This window comes from Polypterus senegalus, chromosome 6, assembly GCF_016835505.1.
Source record: "Polypterus senegalus isolate Bchr_013 chromosome 6, ASM1683550v1, whole genome shotgun sequence".
NCBI classification, from domain to species: Eukaryota; Metazoa; Chordata; class Cladistia; order Polypteriformes; family Polypteridae; genus Polypterus; species Polypterus senegalus.
Genome location: NC_053159.1, coordinates 630,511 through 652,638, shown reverse-complemented (window position 1 = coordinate 652,638; position 22,128 = coordinate 630,511). Strand labels below are relative to the sequence as shown.

Sequence of the window (22,128 nt, the reverse complement as noted above, 5' to 3'; positions counted from 1 at the left end):
ATGAAATTTGGGGAGAAAGAAAGAAAGACGGGAGCGGAGTGATGCCCTCTTTTGCTCGTTTTGTGTATGAAGTCGCACATCAGATCCTAAACTGAGGTCATATAAATACTGGGCACATGAGCTGTCCAGGGCACCCGTACATTTGGCTCTAGAGCCACAGATTTAAGACTAGAAACTTTACTGCACAGGGAGAAACAGAAATCATGGCATGCTGTGTGGTGTTTGTGTGCACAGCTGCTGCTCCTGCTCTGCCAGAATTTATTTTGAAGAGCCAGGAGATGCAAAACAAACATGAGCCAGGAAAAAAAAGAGGAATCGCAAACTGGAAAGTCTAACCTTAGTGCTGTGTGTCCGATGTCGCTGCCCACAGGGTTTGGGCCGACTGCGAGCTCGGCTGACGTCACCAGGGGGCGCCCTGCTGTTTGTTCCCGTGTCTCTCTGATGACTGAGCCGATTCGGAGCACATATTTCTAACTCAGACATCACAGGTTCATAGCTGGCAACCTGCAAGGTCACAAGAGAATGTCAGAGTGGACCAAGAGTGCAGTGAAACTCTTACTTGTGCTCTCTGGCACCGTACTTAACGAGTATAACCAGCTATCTAACATTGACGCTTTTGTCTTCCTTACTTGAAAAGATCTCGGAGAGTTAACATTACAGTACGTTTTATCATTTGGCTTTAAAGACTGATGTTGCTCAGTGGCTATTAAACACCCTAATTTTATTCTCCTTTGTCGTTTTTGCCTCTACAAGTTAAGTTCCATTTGCTGAGTAAACGCTTTCTCATAATCTATTTGGACTGTTAACTGTAGCCTGGCCTACATTAACTACGTACATCGTTTTAGCCTGAATTCATACTCGGTTTGGTTAAGAACCACAGATCAGCATCACTATTAACTAAGCCTCTGTTCTTTAACTAGAATCCACAATATTGGACACCCAGTTGCTTGCAGTGCCAGCCAATTCATTGGGGCTCTAATGACAGGATGTGTGACTGTGTAACGGGCTGTCACGTCCTACCAACTGAGCCTAGAAATAGCTGTGACTATTAGTGCACGGGGACATTCAAAAATGCAACAGAAATCAGAAAACATTTCAAACAACACGTACTGGAGAAGGCGTAATGGTGGCGCTGCTGCCTCACAGTAAGGAGACCCGTCTGGGTTCGCTTACGGGGTCCTCCCTGCGTGGGGTTTGCATGTTCTCCCCGTGTCTGCGTGGGTTTCCTCTTAAAGACATGCAGGTTAGGTGCATTGGCGATCCTAAATTGTCTCTAGTGTGTGTGTGTGTGTGCCCTGTGGTGGACTGGCGCCCTGCTCGGGGTTTCTTCCTGCCTTGTGCCCTGTGCTGGCTAGGATTAGCTCCAGCAGACCCCTGTGACCCTGGTCTGTGACCCTGTAGTTAGGATAAATGGAAAATGACTGACTGACTGACTGACCTACCGGAGAAAGCAGGTTACAATCTGATTCTCTGATTACAAAGTCATTAAAAAATGTGAAATTTCAAGTCCAAGAAAAATGTTTTAAATTTGCTTCAAAAGAGTTTGGAGAAAAAAATGGGACGCTCTTCAGAAACTGAGATTGAGCCCTGGAGGTAGCTGGCCATCTGTTGGCTCCTATGGCATCTCTTTATTGTATGATTGCTGGTTAAGGAGAAAGGAGACAAGTGAGTGTTCTGAATCTTAAAAAGTCCAGTCACTTACCTCACTACTACCGCCGATTCTTTGACGAGCGCCATCATCCAACATTTGAGGCACAACTGGTTCCATTTCTTCTGTTTCTCCAATGGGAGCGCAGACAGGTCAAGTGACTTGCTCAGGGTCACACAGTGTCAGTAGAAGGATCTGAGGTCCAAAACCTTAACCACAACGCCACCCTGCAATTAAAATGAAGACAAAAGACGTTAGTGCCATTAGCCAAAGTCATTGGGTACTAATGGAGAAAGGGGCTGCCCTCCACAATTAGAGCTGGAGACCCCCAGGCCACCTTCCTGCACATGTGGGAGAACGCTGCCTCCTGATGGCTCCTCTTCACCACTACAGTAGAGTTTTGCTCGTCGTCCATCGTTAAATCCGCTCCTTGCTGCCCGTTATTACTCTTGTGACTTTCTTATTTATTTCTTATGTGTTTATTAAACTTTTCTACATTTTTTTCCCCCTGAGGTTTTGGGATTTGCCGATTTTAGTTTCACTGTTATTTTGTTGTTTCCTTATAATTTATTGTTATATCTTCACACTATCACATCTCCATTTATGGTGTTCACGGACACCGCCATTTTGAAATTTAGTTGCTAGGAAGTCTCATCTGTTACTAGGGTTACGCCTCACTGAAGTCGTGACACACAACGATATTTCAGCCAGCGTTGGGCTAGTTGGTCTCCCTGCCTTTGAGCCTCGCTGTCATCTCCGGGTCTTTTTGGCCTGCCAGGACCACGACGCCCTCAGAGAACTTTAATAAGAAGAAAATGAGATGCAGGGTGGGAGTTATGCATGCGCGGAGGTCGATGACTTCTCTCGGCGATGTGCGCACGTGTAGTACTGTATCTGCTGCGTCAGTGTGCGGCCCCCCAAACTCACTAGTGTGCCCACACGGCGTAGTGCTGACAGCGGCTTCCAGCCCACCACGGCGGTCTGTGAATGAAAGTCACAGCTCGGCACCTTTGGGGTTTGAATTCTTCAACAGCCCAGACGACATGCTGACTGACGTCTGGCTAATGAAGGACATCCAGCTCTTTAAGGTACATGAATTTTAATAAGCCACTCAAGAGGCAGCCCCTTGTACTTAATGCAGATAAAACCCACTGGAGTCGCGCTAAAGGCGGCTGCGTCTCTAACTGAGCTCAGGCCGCGATGGCACGTTACACAAATGTGGGACTCAACTCGGCTCCTCTGCTCAAGTCTGTTATGAATGGCGGTTGTTTAAGCCTTTATTTCTCAATCTATACTTGCACATATTGGCGTATATAATCCATTTCTGCCATTTATTTTTTTACATTGGAAATTGCTTTGAGAGGGTAGAAAATAATTGTGCACGTTCATCAACACCATGTTGTCAAGCGGTTGTCCATAGGTTGCAATGAAGAAGCAGCCAGGAGTGTGTCCCATGTGATGTAAACTGCCACAACGACCTTGAACTCCCTGATCATCCAAACCTGTAGATAACAACAAGACCTACAACAGTGAGGCGAAACAGAGATGTCAAGAACACACTCAACTGAAGACCCCTTAGGCCCTCCTACAGCATGCGACTTCTGTTTCTGGCTTGTTGAGCGAGAGACAGGATGGATCTTCGGTTCCTAAATCCTAGCGAGTTTAATGCCCCTTCTCCTCCTGGTCGGCTCCTTTAAATCATTTGTGCCCTTTTCCGTCTTAAAGCATAGCAGTGTCTCATAGTGATTACCTTGATCTAGAGATGAAGTGGCTGGCAGTGCCCCAGATACACAAAAAAGAAATTGTTTACTACAAGAATCTAAGTCAAGTATGAAAACATCAGGGCAAATCAACAAAAGGCCCAGTTGGCCCCAATGGTACACACAGATAGTCACTTGCTGGGCTGGCTATGCCACCTGCCCACACGCTGGCATATTACTGCTAAAAACACGCCCTTTTGCTTCCTTTATCCCCACCTCTAATAACCCGCCTGGGTCTTCTGACTCGGTGTGCTCTACACCAGGGGTGTGAAACTCGGAGAGCCGTAGTGGCTGCAGCTTTTTACTCCGCCACTAGGAATCATTTGCTGCTGCTGCTAATGGAGCAGACATCTTCGCCTTGGGTTGTCTTCCTTTTTAACACTCAGGACCCTTCATTTTTCTTTCTTTAACCAGCAGACAAACAATAACAATAATGCAAGGCTGACTAACAGAAGACCAGCTAACCTGATTTCATCTGCACCACAGAATGACTGTTTTATTAAAATATCTGAAAACAAAAAAAGTAAAAGGCCTTAAACGTATTGATCAGGTCTGGTCCCCAAAACATCCGACTGCTGCTCTCACAAAGAAAATTAACGTTGTATCAAGTTGTATCGTCAATATCTGGTGTGGCAGACAGTGGGCACGAACACACAATGGAGTGTGTTTTAATGCTTTAATTCAGTTGGCTTCTAATTAAGAAACTGGTGGGGGTGAAAATGGTGGCCATCCAGGAACAGAGTCCGAGACCCCCGAGTTACTGTAGCTGGTCATCTGCTAGAAACATTAGCAATATCAGAAAACCGTTACACGAGAGCCCAATAAAGCTCGCTAATCCTTTCCACCTAATCTTTAGAGTCGAGTTCTGAAGATCACTAAAGTCCTGCTGTCCACCACACTACTTGGTCACTTCCTCCACTTGGCGTCTGTGTAACATTTCCCCTTTCCAAGTTTCCAACTGTGTCCCCGTGTTCTTGATGAACTCATTTCTCGATCAGAATTTTAAGCACTCCAGTCGTGTCTCCTCTTTATCTCCTTTTTACTTAAAGTCAAGAGGCTCTGCTTCTTCAATCTCTCGTCACAGCTGATACCTCGTAGTCCAGCAATCAGCCCAGTCGCTCTCCTCTGGACCTTCTCTTGTGCTGCTTTGTCTTTATGGAGACCCAAACTGCACCCAGGACCCCAGATGAGGCCTCACCAGTGTGTTGTAAAGCCTGAGCAGAACCTCCTGTGACTTGTACTGCACACGTCAAGGCGCTATAGAACGTGACAGTCTTCTCATAGCGGGTACAGAACTGTGAATTGACATCTCCCATTTCTACTTTCTACATGCGTCACTTCACATTTACTTACATTCAGTTTCATTTGACACAAATCTGCCCAAAGGCTGCGTGTGCTCCAAGTCCCTCTGCTGGCTCGCTTTGCGTCTCCTTATTGTTTGTTAGCTAGTTAAGGGAAAAGAAAAGCAAAACATTTCAAATCAAGGCACAATCAGTCTGTTCCATCAGTAACGGTAATGGATGATAAATTCAGGAATCGGCTCTGAAGCAGTGCAGCCCTCCAGCGTGTGTTTGACACCCCAGTGCGAGACCATTCACACCAGTCCTGGGGTCTGGTAGCTGCTGGCTCCTCTGCCTCACTAAGCTCTAGTCTACATTAAAGGCCTGGGCCTCCAGAGCCGTTCCAAGGTTAGGGCAAAGCCAAATAAGACAGACGCCATGCCAGTCAATTCCCAACTGGTGCACCGATTACACTCAGTGCAGTCACTGTGCCCACCCGGTCAGACTCCAGGTTTCTACTGTGCCGTTTTCCCTGACTTCTGTCCTCCCAATGACCGCTCAGGCTGCAGTGGGCCTCTGGGGAACCTGTCAAAACACATAAAGAGCTCTGCTGGTCACGAACAGATCTAAGTGTCTGCTGCCTCCCAGGCACGTTAAATAGCCTGTGCTCGGAGAGTCCACACGGGCCATTAGGGTCTTTTATATGTAGGAGCGCTGAGCACCGCTGGGCACTGTGCCCTCAATGTCTGTAAACTTCTCCTTGATTTGGTGTGTTGTTTCTCTCTCCTACATTGTGATCTGTCAGCATGTCCCACACTTCATATATGTATACAGTATATAGACACGCTTTGCTTCTTTTATTTCACTGTTTATTGTTCTGCTTTGAATCAAACAGCCTTTGCAGGGCACTGAGCCACCCTACTGGGACGGGCACTGTATAAACACAGATAACTGTACCTTATTAAATCCATGATCGATTCGTCTGCGCTGCCTAGGGAGTAAGTGGACACGTCTCTGGATGTTTTCCTCAAGCGCTATGCTGGCCATTTCTTGAAAATCGGGTACCATTCAAACTCCAGACAATGGAGGACAGAAAGGGACAATTCTATCCTGCTGCTTTTTCTGCTAATAGGATTTGTCGCCCTGATTTTTTTTATTAACAAATTTGAATTGCTTAATTAATCCAGGCTGACTTTTCATGTCACTTTGCCTTAATCTCAATGTGCTTTTATTCAATTTGTTTGACATGCGTTGAGTGTACTCAGATGAACTCAGATACATGATGATTAACAGGGCATGCATTCGCCGCTGATGCCAGCCAGCCACTCGTTTCTTTTTCGTTTGATGTCAATTGACACACTTTCTTAGTTCACAGCTACATTTTCATGGTGACCCTTTTGGGTGGGTCATCTGGTTGGGAGTATTAGGTCAGCTCTGGTGCCCGTCTGCCTTTTCACTGGCCATGCCAGTTTGGTTTTGCATGAACTCAAACATATTTCACCTTTACACTCATAATAACAATAACGTCTTTTAAAGCTAAAGGCAATAAAAGTGAAGCTTACATGATATTTGGGTACTGTGTGACTCTGACTTACTCCTGACAGAACACCGCACTGTCACAATGAGTGCTGGTGACGTCCACATCCGTATTATTATCCTGACCAACACCCCAGTTACCAGGCTGTCACAGAGAGGACGGGGACTGGGGACCAGAAGATGAAACGCCAGTTGAAAAACAAAACCTTCATCCATCCATCAGCGCCATGCACTTCCAGCCAACGTACCTTGTAACGTCATGGTCATAGGGTCACAAAAAGATAAAAGGAATCTCTTTAAAAATGCGCTAAATAGAAATCTGAAGAGCAGAGACAACATTCTGTGTGTCAAAAATAACAAAACAAATAAATAGAAAAGCATACAAAAGATCACAAGAAAGGTAAAAAGAAGAGCACAGCGGGTCCATGGCTGCCTGGCACCTCTGCGACGTGTGTGTGGCGTTGTGTTCCCATCTCGCAGCACTTGGGCAGCTCTTCAGGTGCCCCTCTTAGGCCATTCTTGGACACCCTTTGTTATACTGACCCTAACCCTAACCCTGACTGGAACACTCAGGTATGTACAGAGACAGTCTAAATGTCACCTCACTGTCACTGTCACTGTCATGGAGGAATACAAACCCTGCAGGGCTGTCTCTGTCATGTCTGCACAGCTTTGCTTTCGAGTGTTTGACATGAAAACGTATCGGGGTCCCGGTTGGGATTCCCCATCTAATATTTGTCACTGCAGGTCCTCATAAGGCACGGCACGGCACGGCACGGCACGGCACACTAAAAGTCAGTCCGTAAAGCAGGCCAGCATTTGGACCCTGGTCCGAGGCTCACTCTCACTCCCACTCTGTGACCTTCATGTGCTCCCCCCAGGGCTGAGGTCCTCTCCCACCACCCACAGAACTTGTGCCAGGCCCTCTGTGCCAGGCTGGGACCACCATGTCAGACTCGTCTCTGCTTGGTATGCTCGGAAACACTCCGGTGGCCTTGGTGGACATGAATACACGGAGATCTGCAGTACCAGCAGCTGCAGCCACATTACCATGAAAATTGACCTAATTCAAGGGAGACGCTTCAGACGCTGCTGATTACACAGAGGCAGGACGAAGGAAGCGAGGCACGTGAAATGACGGCCCCGACGGTCACGTTAGGTTGCTGAACTGACTCCTCCACCCTCTCCACGTAGCTCAGGATGCTCATTCCTGTGCTGCCTGTCTTTAAAGAGCAGATTGGCACCGTCGCTCAAGTCTCTGCCCTGCCGTCACTGGCCAGTGGTACTTGTGTTGTAAGGTGCTGTGCTACTTACAGTAACGAAGTCGGCCTTAACTGCGCGCCTTACCATCTATCTGTCCACTTCGCTCCTCCTGTTCTAATGAGGCAGTAAATGCCTTTAGAAACTGGTCGTGGAGGAAAGACAATGATGGCGAACGTAGAGCCCGTGGCTGCTAGAGCTACCTGCCCTTTCCATGAGCTACTGTATCATCCTGAAGAGCTTCAGTCAGCGGCCCATTGCATCATGGGATGCTAAGAGGTGTTACTGGGGCTGCGTCTGGCCGTCAGACTTCAGAATGCCCCCCGGAGTGATGCCTGTCTTGGCACCAGCCACATTCCTCCATATAGTGCCTTTCTGATCTATCTACCTGCCCTCTGCTTCTTCGGATGGAAACTGGCCAAAGCTACAAGGCAGACTAGCTGGGGGTCTCCAGTCATCATCACAAGACCAGGGATTCAGCTGATTTTCAGACTCTAAAACGTTTTCGTGTGCTCCTTTACTTCGTGAACTATCACGGCATGCCAGCTGACTTGTATACTGTGCACAGCGCCCTCCATGGATGACGGCAGCACAGACTTACTGAGTAGCTGCAGCTCCCAGCCTGCGGCCGTGGGGACACTGGGGGGCTCCTTTACCGTCTGGGGGGCTTTGCGTCTTAGGTCTTCTTTCATGGCGCTGACGCAGTGCTGTTGCCAGACTCTCCAATAACCAGGTCAGATGATCCGGCCTCTCCTTCCAATGATATAATCAGCGTGCAGCCATCAGCCGCTCGTCACTGGCACCTCTGTGTGCTCCCTGCCAGGCCTCATAAAGAACGTCTAGTGGCATTAGAATCACCAAGGCGGGCGATGTGGCAGAAAGCCTCAAGCCCCTGACTTTGTGCAAAGTGCAGAGTCAGACAGACACTTCATGGTCTTTCACCGTCAAAGTCATGGACTTCTTTCAAGGATCATGAAATATGTACAGCAGGCGTCTGCTGCAGGGCTTCCGATGCCCAGGCCTCTGGTACACGTGTCGGTGCAGAGCGTGTATGGCGGGTGTCCTGCGAACATGGACACACCAAAGCTCTAACGATTAACCCTTTGAACCATTTCCCTGAAATTAGCTAAAGATGGAAAACTAAAATCTGAGAAAAAAAACGCAGGCCATTACAGGAGTGGTGGGATTTCACTTTTACCCTTCCGTTCTTTTTCTTTGGCCCCTGTGTGCCCTCCACCTCCAATTACACGACAGCTCTTCTGCAGTAACTCATCCATTTATCCAATCAGGGCTGCAGTGAGGCCACATCTGCTCCAACAGCAGCAGGTATCAGGTGGGAGAACCTTCTGGAAAGTGAGGCAGATCACCCCAGGCCACCGTCACACACATCTTAGGAGTCTGACTGCTCGGCCTGAGCGTTTCTGACCGCAGGACTTCGACACTCCATCCTTTTAGCAGTCATGGTCCACCTCGCCAGTCATCGCTGAAGCTTTCCAAGGTGCAGGTTGTATACTTGGCCGTGCTGAGTTAATGCCAGCGTGGGTCACCTCAGCCTTGAAGCTCTCCCATGTAGCAGGTCATTAACTGTCTGACTTATTAGATTATTAACTTCTACATGGAAAGTCTACCGCATAGTTAAGCTTCTTGAACAATAAAGAATTCGGTGTCCTGTAAATAAACACAAATCATAAATGCAATGGCACCCTGACTGGGATGGAGAGAAGGGCCAGCACCAGTGGCTGCTGCTGCCACGAGACGACCCGGAAGTGCATCCATCATGCAATGCTGTGGCACTGGAAACACTCCTGGGTCCAGCATAAAAGAAGCCGTCTCACCTCAATTGGAGAGTTGGAGTTGGGAAGCAATGGACAAAGATTACCCGAGTGCAGTGGAAGCTGGGAATTAAGAGAAAAATAAACAGAATTTTGGTTAAAATAAAAAAGAAGAAGATCTTTTGATCCCAGGACTGGTGCCCCCTGCTGGTCACAAAATAACGAGACAAAGTACCTGCTAAGATGGAGTCTGACAAGAACCTCCACAGGAAGTTACAATTTCAGCCACCAGGGCTTAATCCCCCTTGAATATGTCGCAGCTTGTTACTGGGACCACCATGTCCTGCGGTGGGTGATTTAAGAAACCACTGCTCAGGGCACAGCCAGTGCCATTCAAAGGCTAGCAGATGTTTGAAAGTGACAGCAAATTCGAGCATTGAAAAGACACAACGTCCAGGTGTTTGACACGCATTTACTGGAGGACGCAAGCACCGAGTGGATTTAAAACAGAAAGTGGGATACCAGTGACAAGGTCATGGTCTAATCGTGTGGCATTTCCTCTCAAAGCCACGACAAGACATGTCTGCCAGAGCCCTTCGTCCATTCCCGCACTGTAGGACTTCTTGGTCCATTAGTGCCAACAGGATGTCTAAATAACACCTTCAGCGTCCTCACAACACCCAACTGTCGAGTCGCGGGGTTCTGCACAGGACGCCCATTCTGCCATGCAGTGGCCCAGCTGGCACTACGCCTCAAAGACACTGACGTGACACAAACGTCTGCAAACCTCTGCCTCCGATTGGCTGCTTAGTTCAATAGAAAGAAACAAGAGCATCCCAGAAAGCGGCCCCAAACGAAGGCGCCAGCGACTGAAACGTACATTTACAGTTCAAGTGGGACCTCGTGGATGTGTAGCGGGATCTTTTACACGCTTAGTTAGTATTTGTTGGTTTTTGATCCAAAGTCCAGATGGGAGAGCAATTTAAGACATGCAAAGCTCGCTCTTGTAGAAAGGGATTCCTGCCCAGACGGATGAACTGCTTGATCACAGTGCCAGCTGTTTGTCTGGCACAATACATAAAAAACATGATGCAACACTTTAAAAGGCAAATAAAGTCTGCTTACAGATTCCTGGCTCGCTTTATGAAGCGTCTGCAATGCAAGTGCCTTCAGCCTCGCTGCCGTTGAGCTTCCTTTCTAGGGTTTACGACTGGGGGGCAGCCTGGGACCGTGGGACCCTCCTGATGTCAGGGCAGGTCTAAGTCACCACACAGCAAAGCTCCCTTCACTTACGACACCTGCACTCGGCTCAGACCCTGGCTCTTGTTTCCTGATGCAGTGTGAACGCGTTGCTGTGCGGAGTAGCGACTCGCCATGAGCGAGTGCTGGTATACGAGGGTGATGTTAACTTCCATGGGCATGTGCTGGCACCTTCATGCTGGTGACTTCCTCTTGCTCCCTTAGTGTCGTGTAGCTCCACCTCGGCCTACCCATCTATTCTTTTATGGCTGCATGGCAAAGGCGTCACTGAGGCAGCCACGAGAGGAGAGGGCTAGGAGTTCTGCTCTGGCTGCTCAAGCTTCGTGCCTTCTAGCCCTTGTAACTTGTTTCGTATTTTAGGTTTTCTCGTTTATTGCTTGATCACTTTGTTTAGCCTTTTACTGCTGCTTTGAGCCCTGTCTCATTTCCATCTTTCAAGCTAATAACTTTATTACCCAGCTTGAAGCTGCGGCCTTTCCTGTCCGAGATCACACGCCAGCAGCCAAGCCCAGAAGGCCTGTGGTTTGCTGCCCACCCGTAAAGTATGGTACTGCATGGCATGGCATGGCATGAACCTGCTATATGTGTGGCGAGTGTGCCCTGAAAGTGCGGCCAACCAGCTTGGATGTGATGGCTATGGGGCTTCTTAGCCAGTGAGCGCTCAACCCAAACTTAAAAGGCAACCTTTACGGCCTGCACAGAACCAAAGTGAGGCTCATTCAGAATGTCCACAAATATCAAGTGGAGAGACAGAGAGAGAAACAAAAAAACAAAAACCACAGGAAAATAAAACTTCCTTCAATATTCAAAAATGTGTTCAAGAATTCAAAGGGACAGAATAAAAGGCAAGGCTGAACAAAAAGGAAAAAATAGGTTTTGCAAAATATGAATCAACAAATCTGATGAGTTACAAAACCTAAAGCCGGACCGTATAGACAGAACTGGACAAAATCACAAAAGCCAGGAATCCAAAGAAATGCAAGGCCTGAGGTGTTGATCCCTCTGAAATCCTGCGGATGTCAGCACCCCAATGCCTAATCAGGTGGCCCCGCCTCCTTGGGCTCCACATAAAGGAGACAGGGCAGATAACAAAGAACGCCAATAAACTGCAGAATAAAACAAACAAGAGGCCAGGCAGTAATTGATACACAGAACAGAATCAGACCAAAAAACGGGATTGATAACTTCATATGAAAAACTGCATTTAAATAAACGAACAACCAAAGAGAATAGGAAACAAAGTGAAGAGAAAGGGAAAGCTAACATCAATCGCACCTCGGCAGCGCCCCATACACTGCACCTTTTACGGTGAGTCATTTGAAGGGTGACACTTCTTGTTTAAATATAACTGAAGGTAATGAACTCCTGAAAAAAGAACCCACATCAGCATTCACTTCTAATTAGAGGAGCTGTGAATCAGCCATCAAAGTGCACGGCAGCAATTTGGCCTTTCAGCCTGTCTGTCATAAAAGAGTTTCATTTCTCTGCCAGGGTGATATTAGGGTTGGCACGCTGCCTCATTGCATTTTGGGCTAAACTCCATGCTGTCCAGAGACGGCACTCTGTCAGAATCTGCACTACTTTCTTAGATTGGATAAAAGATTGCGTGACCCAAAAAGCACATCAATAGCCCCTATAGAAAGGGAGCTCATGATGTGACACCTGCAAAGAGGACAAGGGACAAGTGAATCTTGAGGTACAGTTCAAAGCGGAAAAGATGGCAGGCATACTTCATTTAGGGAATGAGGCCGGACAGAAAAGAAAGAGACAGAGAAAGGGACGCTGGCCCACAGCCCTCACGTTGCATTTCCACAGTGGGCAGCCGTCCTTATTGTTCAGTTCAAGTTTGCAATCGGGGTACAAAGCACACTGAAATTCTTCATTGCTTGTCTCCCTCAGACAAGTGACAATAATACAAAAAGACAAAGAAAAAGCTCATCATAAAATCATATAGTGAATACACCCGCACACACACAACATACAAAAACAATCCTGCATTTTCCGTGGAGGGACAAACTGGAAGCTAACACAACAAGTGACAGCGCAGGAGAGCCGAGGTCTTCAGTAACGAGGTTCGCACCTCTAAGACGGGGTGTGTCGCACACCACCTCCTGAATAGATGGCCGCTGTGTGACAGGAGTATCCGGAGCTCTGCTGTGCTCTGTCCTCCTGAGCGGAGCAGTGGCCCTAACAGGATGTGACACAGCCATTGAGGACAGGGTACACTTTCACTCTGCGCTCAGAGAGGCTGCCGAGGACGAATGGAGACATCCAGGTGAAATAAAAGGCACTGTGAGCCCTTTGCACTGTGGCTGATATGTGCCCAGTCCAGATCATTAGTGACAATGACAAATGTACACCAGCTAACCATCTCCATCTCCACAACATCCTCTCCAATGACAGCAGCAGCGTGGTGGTCTTATCCTGCTTCTTGAGGCCTACGACCAGCAGATTGGTCTTGCTGACATTTGTTGTCCTGCCACCACTGTGTCATCATTGTTAATGAACTGGTCTACTGGGGTGGTATCACCAGTAAGTTTAACGATGCGGTGGTTGGCACTGTGATTGACACGAAGCTCAGTGCACTGCCCACTGGAGTGCCCGTGTCAATGATGAAAGTGAAGGATGTGATGCTGCCAGTTCACACATGCTGGGGTCTGCCAGCTACAGTTAGGAAGTCCAAAACACAGCTGCACCAGGGCCCAAGATCTGATGGCACAACAGTGTGAAAGAGGACTGTATCATAAGGGGGTTTATTATCCAGGGGGGCTAGGATGGCCTGAGGTGCGAGAGAGTTGGACCAGTCTGTAGTCCTTGAGGAGATCCACTTGTGGGGACCCCGATTCTCTAAGTGAGACTTGAAAGATGTCTGTGACAGCATCAACTAAATGACTGCTGCATGTTTTCAAAAACCTGCCCTTACATTCCTCCTTACTGGACACCGACTCACGTGACTCACGTGACTCATGTGGTGCTGCAGGCATTCACACTCACGATCAAAGCGATGGATTAGGCGTCAGTTTGTCAACCTTAACCATCTGTAATCCCCGCCATGCTTTCACAAACGGCCACCCAGACTCGCTCTTCAGCTTCTCCCTGTGCTGACATTCAGCACCTCTTACCTCATGCCTGCATTTCCTGTATGTGTCCATACCACTGGCCTGAAACGTCAGATGTTCCCGGTGACCCTCTTGTTCTTATTAGGCTTGTTTTCCACATCTGGCTTTGATGGCCGTATACCCATCCACATGTGATGTGGACTCTCTAGACGTTTACTGTACCTGGGCACTGAGCACTGTGTACCGCTGATGGGGCCTGTTGGAATGAATAATAAATTATTGTTAAGTTTTTTCACTTTATGATTCTAAATAGACTATTAAATGTAAAATCTTCCAATTTCCACAGAGCCTCAAACTCATATAAGAGCCGCCAGCTATCAAGTAGTTTCTAAAAGGCCAAAAGACTGGTGGTAAATTAGAAGGAGAAAGTGGGAACCAACCGGTGTGACCCGAATCTATCTTTGAGGGACACACACACAAAAGCTGGGCAGTATATGGACAATGCAGCTCAGGCAATAAGTCAGGCAGAAACTGTAAGGCCACATCTGGAGATGCTGCATCACCAAAGGTCCATGAGAGGTCCTGCACACAGATGAGGGGGACAAACACATCCTGAAATAATGAGGGCGTTCCTTGCCTAGCAGTCACTTGCAACACAAGGACAACTGCAGACAACAACGTTCTTCAGTCCCTGCTGCCAAGTGTAATGTTTTACAAGTTCACCCAGTAGATGCCTGTCATAGCACACAGCTGGACAGAGGAGTCCTTCGCAGCAAGCAGGGACTTCACTTAAAAAGGTGTCATAGATCGTGGCGAAAGTGCATAGCTAAAGGACCCACATGCCAACTGGGCTGTCCACCCAATGCATACACTGCATGTGAGGAGCAGGGGTACAAGAAGGTCACATGTGATGGGCAACTATTGGCAAAAACTGGCAGGACCAAAGCACAAATGAGCACCTGGCAGCCTCCTGACACCCACCACTTTAAAAATGAACCGAGAGAGAAGTCTGCATTTGTGGCTTTCATTATAAAATAAATATGACGGAGTCCTCTCAATCACTGGTCTGCAGCTTCTTCACTTGCACCATCGAGATTTTCATGGAGGAGGCCAAGCGAAGTATGACTTTCCCATTAGCCTCTAGCACATGGCCAGCTCCAAAACTCCAAGGCTGTCACCCCGTCCTCAGCGCCACTGCACTTCTGTCACAGTGACTTTTAAACAGTTATCCCGCAATGCCTCTCCCTTTCTTCTTTGTTTGTTATTTATCATACTTTTAAAAAAAAAAATCACAATAATTCATCTTTAATTCTATAAAAGAAATGTGTGTGACATACAAAGAGGGCGACCCTTCCTGCGCCTTTCAAATGCACTTCTGTGAGCCCCTAATGGACGCCTGATGTTGTCTCTTTTTGCCGCCAGGAACGTCACGCAGCCCGTTTCCTCACAATGGCGGACGGCAGACAGCCCGAGGAGAGCCTACCACAGTGGGCAGCACCGGGCTCCCATGGTGACAGTGCGGCTCACCCCCATGCACCAGCCGAATTCAGGGAGCAGCTGCCCTCTGTGGCACACAATGAGAATGGCTACACTTCCTACCGGGGCTGCCCTACAGGAGGCGCTCATGGACCCGACTCCTATGCAGCGGCCAAAGAGAATGGATTCAATGGAGATATTCCTTCAGAGGATGTGGTAACAGCAGGTAAATGGTTTACAGACTTCCTCTACTCACCTAACTTGTTCTTTTGTTCAGCAGAATTCTCTTTTTGTGTTCCTGCTTATGGATGAAACTTTCTAAACTGAGTGCATTTCAGATCTTCTGCATTAATGTCGTCCAACACTCTGGCCAGCCATGACATTATGAAAGTCGGCCCCATAGGGCTTAAAAGAAGTAACCGGATGCAGTTGTTCACACTTTTCTTACTGTGCTCATACAAAGAAGGTAAGGAACTCCAACCCTACCCCTAGGGTGATGTTGTCAATTAGTGGGCACTGGACACTTGGCATCTACAGACCATGTTAAGGTCACAGGCCACCTGCCTGACACTCGCTGTGTGACCCTGAGCACCTCGGCCAACGTTCCTGAACTCCGGCTGTACAATTTATGTGTAACCAGCTGTAATGAATCCAGAACTTGTAAGCCATCTTGGGTGGAGGTGTCAGCCAAACATAACAGATCAATAAGAATAATACTAATCATCCTACATTTCAATCAGGCTCTAGGGTAGGAATCAAAGTGGGCTCCAGGCACTGTGGACTAAGAATGCCAGTCTTGTAAAGTGAAAGACGCCAGTTGAACTGATGTGCTCATCGGGGATAAGGACATCAGGTGGGAGAACACGCCAACCGTACATAAAACTGGGAACTGAGCAACAGTCATGTCAGATCTGCTAAAGGCAATGGTAGAGTATTGCAAAATTATTTACTGACTTCAATGAATAATCCTTCTGTATAAAAGCGGTCGGGATTGTCCTTCCGTCCCGTGAGTGCTACGCAGGTGTGGAGTTTCACACACGCCCCGTCCATTTTGCAATGCATGATGGGATTTGTAGTTTCGTTTTTCCAGGTAAAAGATGATTTTCCACTCCAGACTGTGCGATATCTTCTTCTTCTTTCTTACTATATAAAAGCGGTCAGGATTGTCCTTCCGTCCCGTGAGTGGAAAGCGTAGTGGTATTCCGCTTATTACAGACTTACTACTTGCGGCTTATCGGGACGAAGCGCGATGTGAGCAGAGTTCTGGTGCTCCCATCGTTCCCTTGCTTTTGTGCGCGATGCGTTGGAAAAATAGACGAAATGATGTCTCTGGAAATAATTCATGTTGATGGAGTACAAATGTCTCACCGCATAGTAAATATCAGGGGGGTTCAGAAGGGCGACCTCAATATAGAAAAAAAGTTTAAATTTCATCACAAAAATAACAGAAACTACGAGTATTAAAGTAATAGCGCTCAAATGCAATAACACCAAATTGATGAGTTTGTATAAAATATCAAGTTGATCAACATATTGAATTGCCTTAAGAAGTGGTCAACTTAAACGTCAGTCGCCATAAAAGGCGGGTCAGCCTAGTACTAATAATAAAAACGGTGGCATTCAGAAGGAAATGAAACTACAGTAGACCCCCTGACTATCCGAGGTAATGTGCACCGACACTTCCTCAGATAACTGAAAACTCGGATTAAACAGATGGCTGCGGCCATTTTGATTTAAGGATACCACAACATGACAAGACGAGATGAACTGCATAAACATATAAATACAAAAATCCTAAGCGAATCAAAGAGTGCAGCACACTGGCGCCACCCTGACAACAGCCGAGGGGCGCCCACATTCCCACCAGCCCCTCGCGCACGCGCTCAGTTCAGTTGAGGTTAAGTAGCATCACAACAAAGCTTAATGAGTTACAAGGACAAACACTCACCGGCTCGAGGGACCCCAGTTACCTCCCAACTAAATGTAAGCGTACATCTCACTGTATGGTCTCCAAGACGTCAATTTGAAACATTCTTACTGTTAATGTATAAATTACAGAACATCTGGAACATAAGAAACTTCACGAATTAGGAAATCGTTCAGTGCGTCAGACTGACTTGGCTTAGCCAACCGCTCAGCTGTGCCAACAGCTCATCCACATCCGCTCTCGTGGTGCTCCACTTGAAGTCCACGGCTCGGCACTTTCTTTCAGATTTGTGTGAAGAGCAGCTCGCTCTCTCGCTCTTTCGCTCGCACCCTTGCCTTAAATTCACTTCCGTTTCATTTCTATGGCTCTCCTTGAGTGTGTAATTTAATGTTTAAATATTCAACAATGCTCCTGATCATTCCGAATGCCTCAATTCAACTCCCAGTTTATGACGGACATTTAGCTTTTCATCTCCTGTAAAAGATCCTGCAAAGCCTTTACTGCTCTTTATAAACTTTTCTATATTGGGCAGGAATTGTGAGTCAGCTTTTCCACCTTTGTTTTTTTCAGTGTATTTGCTCATTTTCAGCACCCCTGAACACAATCTGACTACTTCTGGGGCGACGTGTAAGACTGTGGACGATGTCTTGGCACAGTAACAAGCACCGTAAAATGTTAAAAGCCGATTTGATTTTTGAGTGAAACAGCACCAGGGTCACCATCAAGTAATCCTTTCTGACGGAGGCCCTAAATTTGAGGCAAGCCTCACTGAGCCCGACTCAAGCACAGCTAGGGCAGGAGAATACAGATATACTGTACAATTTTTATTTTCAAAAATAAGTCATTCTTTCCTTTCATTCACCGTGATAAAACTATTTAACTGCTAAAGTCACAGCTTTATGAAGGGACGGTCATGTTTTGGAAACATCAGCCTTTTCATATGGTGGCGAGTCCAGATGCTGCCTCATTAAATTCTTTGAGCAGAACCTCCCTTGATCTTTCTGCCATACGGCCTAACATTTTATTTGCCTTTTTATGTGCTTTTATGTCCTGGCTGGCTGATGAAAAATGTGTGTCCACAGAACTGAAATCTTTTCCAGGGGTTTCGTCCTGAAGGCCACCATTGCCTACCTTGCATTTACAGCTGAAGTTCCTTTGGCCTGCATGAAGCACATGACACGTGACGTACGCGGTTTTCATCCCTGAATTGTGTCTGCCACCTCCTCAGTATTGAAGTGCTGCGCCTTCAGCCACCTGTTCATCCATCGGATCAGTGCTGTCCTGGAGGACAGTCCCCTGTGGGACTCCGCTGATGACACGTGAGGGTCTCACTCGTAGAATAAGCAGACTGAAGTGCACATTCGTACATCAGAGGCACGTCTAACAGTCGTTCTGTCACGCGCTTTGCTTTTCTCTCTGTCTTACAAGCTGATTTGGCTAAATCCTCCTCTCTCTCTCATGAACCCATACTACTATTTAGAATATTATTTTTATTTAAGTTGCCTTCTAATTTATTCCTAATTATAGTTTCCATGATCTGACATGGGCAGAAGGATGGCTTATACATGTAATTACGAGACACATTTTAAGCACATTTTTTTGTAGACTGGCGTCACTTTGGCAACTTCCCAGTCATATTTTGACAAGCTGGAATGTGCTTACTAAAGGTTTATGAAAATATGTTTATTTTATGTGTGTCCATTCATTTGTTTGTTTTCTGGTTGGTTTACGCCATTAATCAAAGGCTCGCCTAGTCACAACCCACACAGGAACTGACATAGCAAAGGAAAGCTGACTTCATGGATGACCATCTCCCCAAATCAACCTCTGGGGACATAAGCTTCCTCGAGCCAACACAGTGAATATACCGTAATAGAAACCACACCCACAAAATAATTATTCATAAAATAAAAATGCTGGCAAATACACACTAATTAATATACGCCTTACAGTTCTCCTCCCCTCGTTTATTAGTCTTCTAAACAGGTGTTACGATAAGTAAAGTACAGAACAACTGAGATACATTAAGTAATACAGTATTTCATATATTCCACATGCTTATATAAATGACTAGCCATCCCCACCGCCTCCACCCGTGTGGTAGTGAAAATGGACAAACTTTAAAAATCATGTGGCATCCGGTAGATCGACTCCCCACTCCTGACGGCCCGCAGCCTCTCTCTCAGATTAGTGTGAAGATGTCGCTCCTGCAAGCAACCTGTGGTTCTTAGCACAATGACAGAAGTCGGAAAATCAACCAGAATGTTCAAACAAATTCTAGAAAAAAGCCCAATCTGAACCTGTTAAGTAGTTCTCTCATTCACAAGCTACCCGAGGCTGGCGCGTGAGTGAGGAGGGCCCTGGCACCTCCGGCTCTCTCTCGGATTCATGCAAATAAATTGGTACCACAAGTGAACTCTGATACTTAGTGTGATGAGAGAAGTCGCAAAATCAACCGGAATGTTCAAGAAAATTCTAGAAAAAAACCTGATCTACACTCGTGAAACGTGGACAGATATACAGCCAGACAGACAGACAGACATTGGATTTTATATATAGAGAGATAGTATTAAACTTATTACCCTCATTTAATTTCTTCGACTTCAACTTTCTTACAAATCTGTCATTTAAAAAGTTTTAAATATCAAATAAGGCCTCACTAACAATTACCCTTAAAAGCATCTTCTAGAAGTAATGATAATGATGATGATGATGATGATGAGAATAACTGTGGTGCCCAAATGAAGACACCTGAACCAAGGAGGTGGGCAGTGAAAGGACGTCCCTTTTCTTTTGCTTTGACATGCTGCCCCCTCCACCTGTATACAGGTGAGCCCTGCGATATGCGATGGTCCATCCCAGGCTCACTTAGTTCTGCAGTGACTGGGATCCATGATGGCCGGTATGGTGACTATCAAAAAAAATAAAATAAAGACCAGCTGGCTGCTTGCGATTGCCTGCCAGAACCATGACAAGGAGACTGGCTTCTTGGGAGATAGAGACGTACTGCCAGGTGCCACCTAAGACAAAGACATTCTATCCATGCCCACTCGTTTTATTTTCTAAGACAAAGTTAAGAGCTGCAGTGGAGAAATTCACATTTGGCATTGGCACTCGAGTTAGTTTGCTGAACACACTCAACAGCATGAAGTCATGAAGCTCCACATTTCTATGGAAACGACATCCCATTCAGCAAACCAAACTGAAGAGCCACAGTGGAGGAGACATGCGTATTTGGCAGGAATACATGCTTTTCTTTGCTGAATGTGCTTATTCTGCATTAAGCAATGCAACCCCACATTCAACTGCTCCAGTTGCTATGGAAACCCCATCCCATTTAGCAAATGAAAGGGTGTGCTCAGGCCAAGAGTGTGTGTGTGTGTGTGTGTGTGTGTGCGCGCGCTCGTTTAGGTAAGGCTCGTCCGCCATGTAATGACTAAAACGCCATGGCACTGTGCCATATGTGCAAACAGTGACAACGTGCTGCGAACAAGTGAGACGGGCTGTGGCATGGACTGCTTTGGGCGAGGGGCTGGCAGGTCACCTACAGTAGCATGTGCTGCAGTATTCGTGCAAAAATCCATTTCTACATATTTTGCCCCATTTTCTTTTCTTTTTCATGTAAAGCTGTGTAAATAAAATGTACTTCAGTATTGACTTGAAATGATCTGTATGGCGCTCCTTAATGTGCACAGGCTGTGGGCGCTTGACCACCAACGCAATAACAGAAGGAATTAAACCTCACGCCACGCAGTTACATGAATGCCATCAGAAGGCTGAACTCGTAGTAAGTAAAAGAGAGCAATTTTATTGAATTAATTCATTTGATCCACGTGAACACATCTCAACAGTTAAAGTCCACTAATATTAGAACTGAGATATGGCCAGTTGACAACAGAGGAGAGGAAAAATCACTCCAGTCAAGTGAACGTCCTGAGAAAATAAAAACCTCTGTGTGTGTGTGTGTGTGTGTGTGTGTGTCCTCAGTTGCTATTAACACAGTTCTGGTATCCACCCAACTGACAGTGCATCCCCTCCTACTGGGTATTTAACAGCTTTATAAGATAAGTTAGATATGCCCGAGCTGTAGGTTATGTTTAACATGCTGGGTGGCAGGGTGGCGCAGTGGGTACAGTGTCTCACGGCTTTAGAAGCCGAGGCCTGGTCTCTGTCCGTGTGATATCTGCATGGCTTCCTGTGGGTTTTCTTTCTCCGTGTGCTCGTGTTTGTGTTCATTTTATCAGTGGCTTTAACCCTCCTGGTGCTTGTGAGTGCACACCATGATGAACTGGAGTCCTTTTCAGGCTTGGCCCCTGCAACTCTGAATTGGACAAAGTGGGTACAGAAAATGGATGCATCTTATTGTTGTGAATCCCCTTTTCACGTTCAAAACCAACTACAAGTGCCTGCCTCGAGGCATTAATCCCACAGGTTTGGCCTCCATGCATAATTTGCTGCACTTTACTTATCTGCTTAAATGTCTTTTGTCCAGATCCTTCATTACCAGCCAAACCTGAATCAGCAGTGTTCTCTTTTGGTCCAGTTATTACCTTTAGATTTGTAGTTTGTGGACTCAGAACTCATCACTTGTGATTTCTGCTGCCATACATAGCTTTGTCAGCCCCCAACATCACAAAGTGCTTCACAATGTAAAGAAAAAAAAGGAATACAGAGTAGCGCGTCTGTTACTGGCACCTTCTGGAGAAAGCAGTGTGCCAGTGATCAGGTGAGTGCCAAGTCAAATGCACATCTCTGCTGTGTACATACTGTACATACATGTCGATCAGAGCTGGCAGTTCTCTTGCCATCTTTGTGCATAAGGCTTTTAATTACACATCAATATGAACCTGTTTCTGAGGAGAGTGAACATTTGTTTGGCACTTTCGTGTTTCCATTTTGTTTACCAATGCCCAGGTTGCTTTGTCTGTTTAGTACACTTACATCTATCTATTAGATGTTGTCTTCATATTAAGTATTGATAATATCCAAATAACTATGGTATATACAGGGTGAGTCCAAATTCTGTGAACAGTACTGGCACTGCCACATATATGTTAGTATACAGTGAATGTGCCACAGATGGTACACGTGTTGAACGTGATGGCGAGCAGGTGGAGACGTTCCTATAAATCATCTCACACATATGAAGG

At 46.5% G+C, this 22,128-nt stretch overlaps 1 protein-coding gene across 14 annotated transcripts in view; it reads left to right on the top strand.

The window, feature by feature from the left end:
• The window catches only part of LOC120530706 (microtubule-associated protein 2-like), a 126,134-nt gene that overhangs the window by 51,422 nt on the left and 52,584 nt on the right, over positions 1–22,128 (top strand). For 13 of the 14 annotated variants that reach the window (XM_039755170.1, XM_039755161.1, XM_039755160.1 and 10 more), the window contains one exon: positions 14,998–15,277. The exons of the other annotated variant lie outside the window; for it this stretch is intronic. In XM_039755170.1, the coding sequence (XP_039611104.1) occupies positions 15,025–15,277 (253 nt within the window). In that variant the 5' untranslated portion in view covers positions 14,998–15,024. The remainder of the gene's footprint in view (positions 1–14,997; positions 15,278–22,128) is intronic. 14 annotated transcript variants of the gene reach the window in all.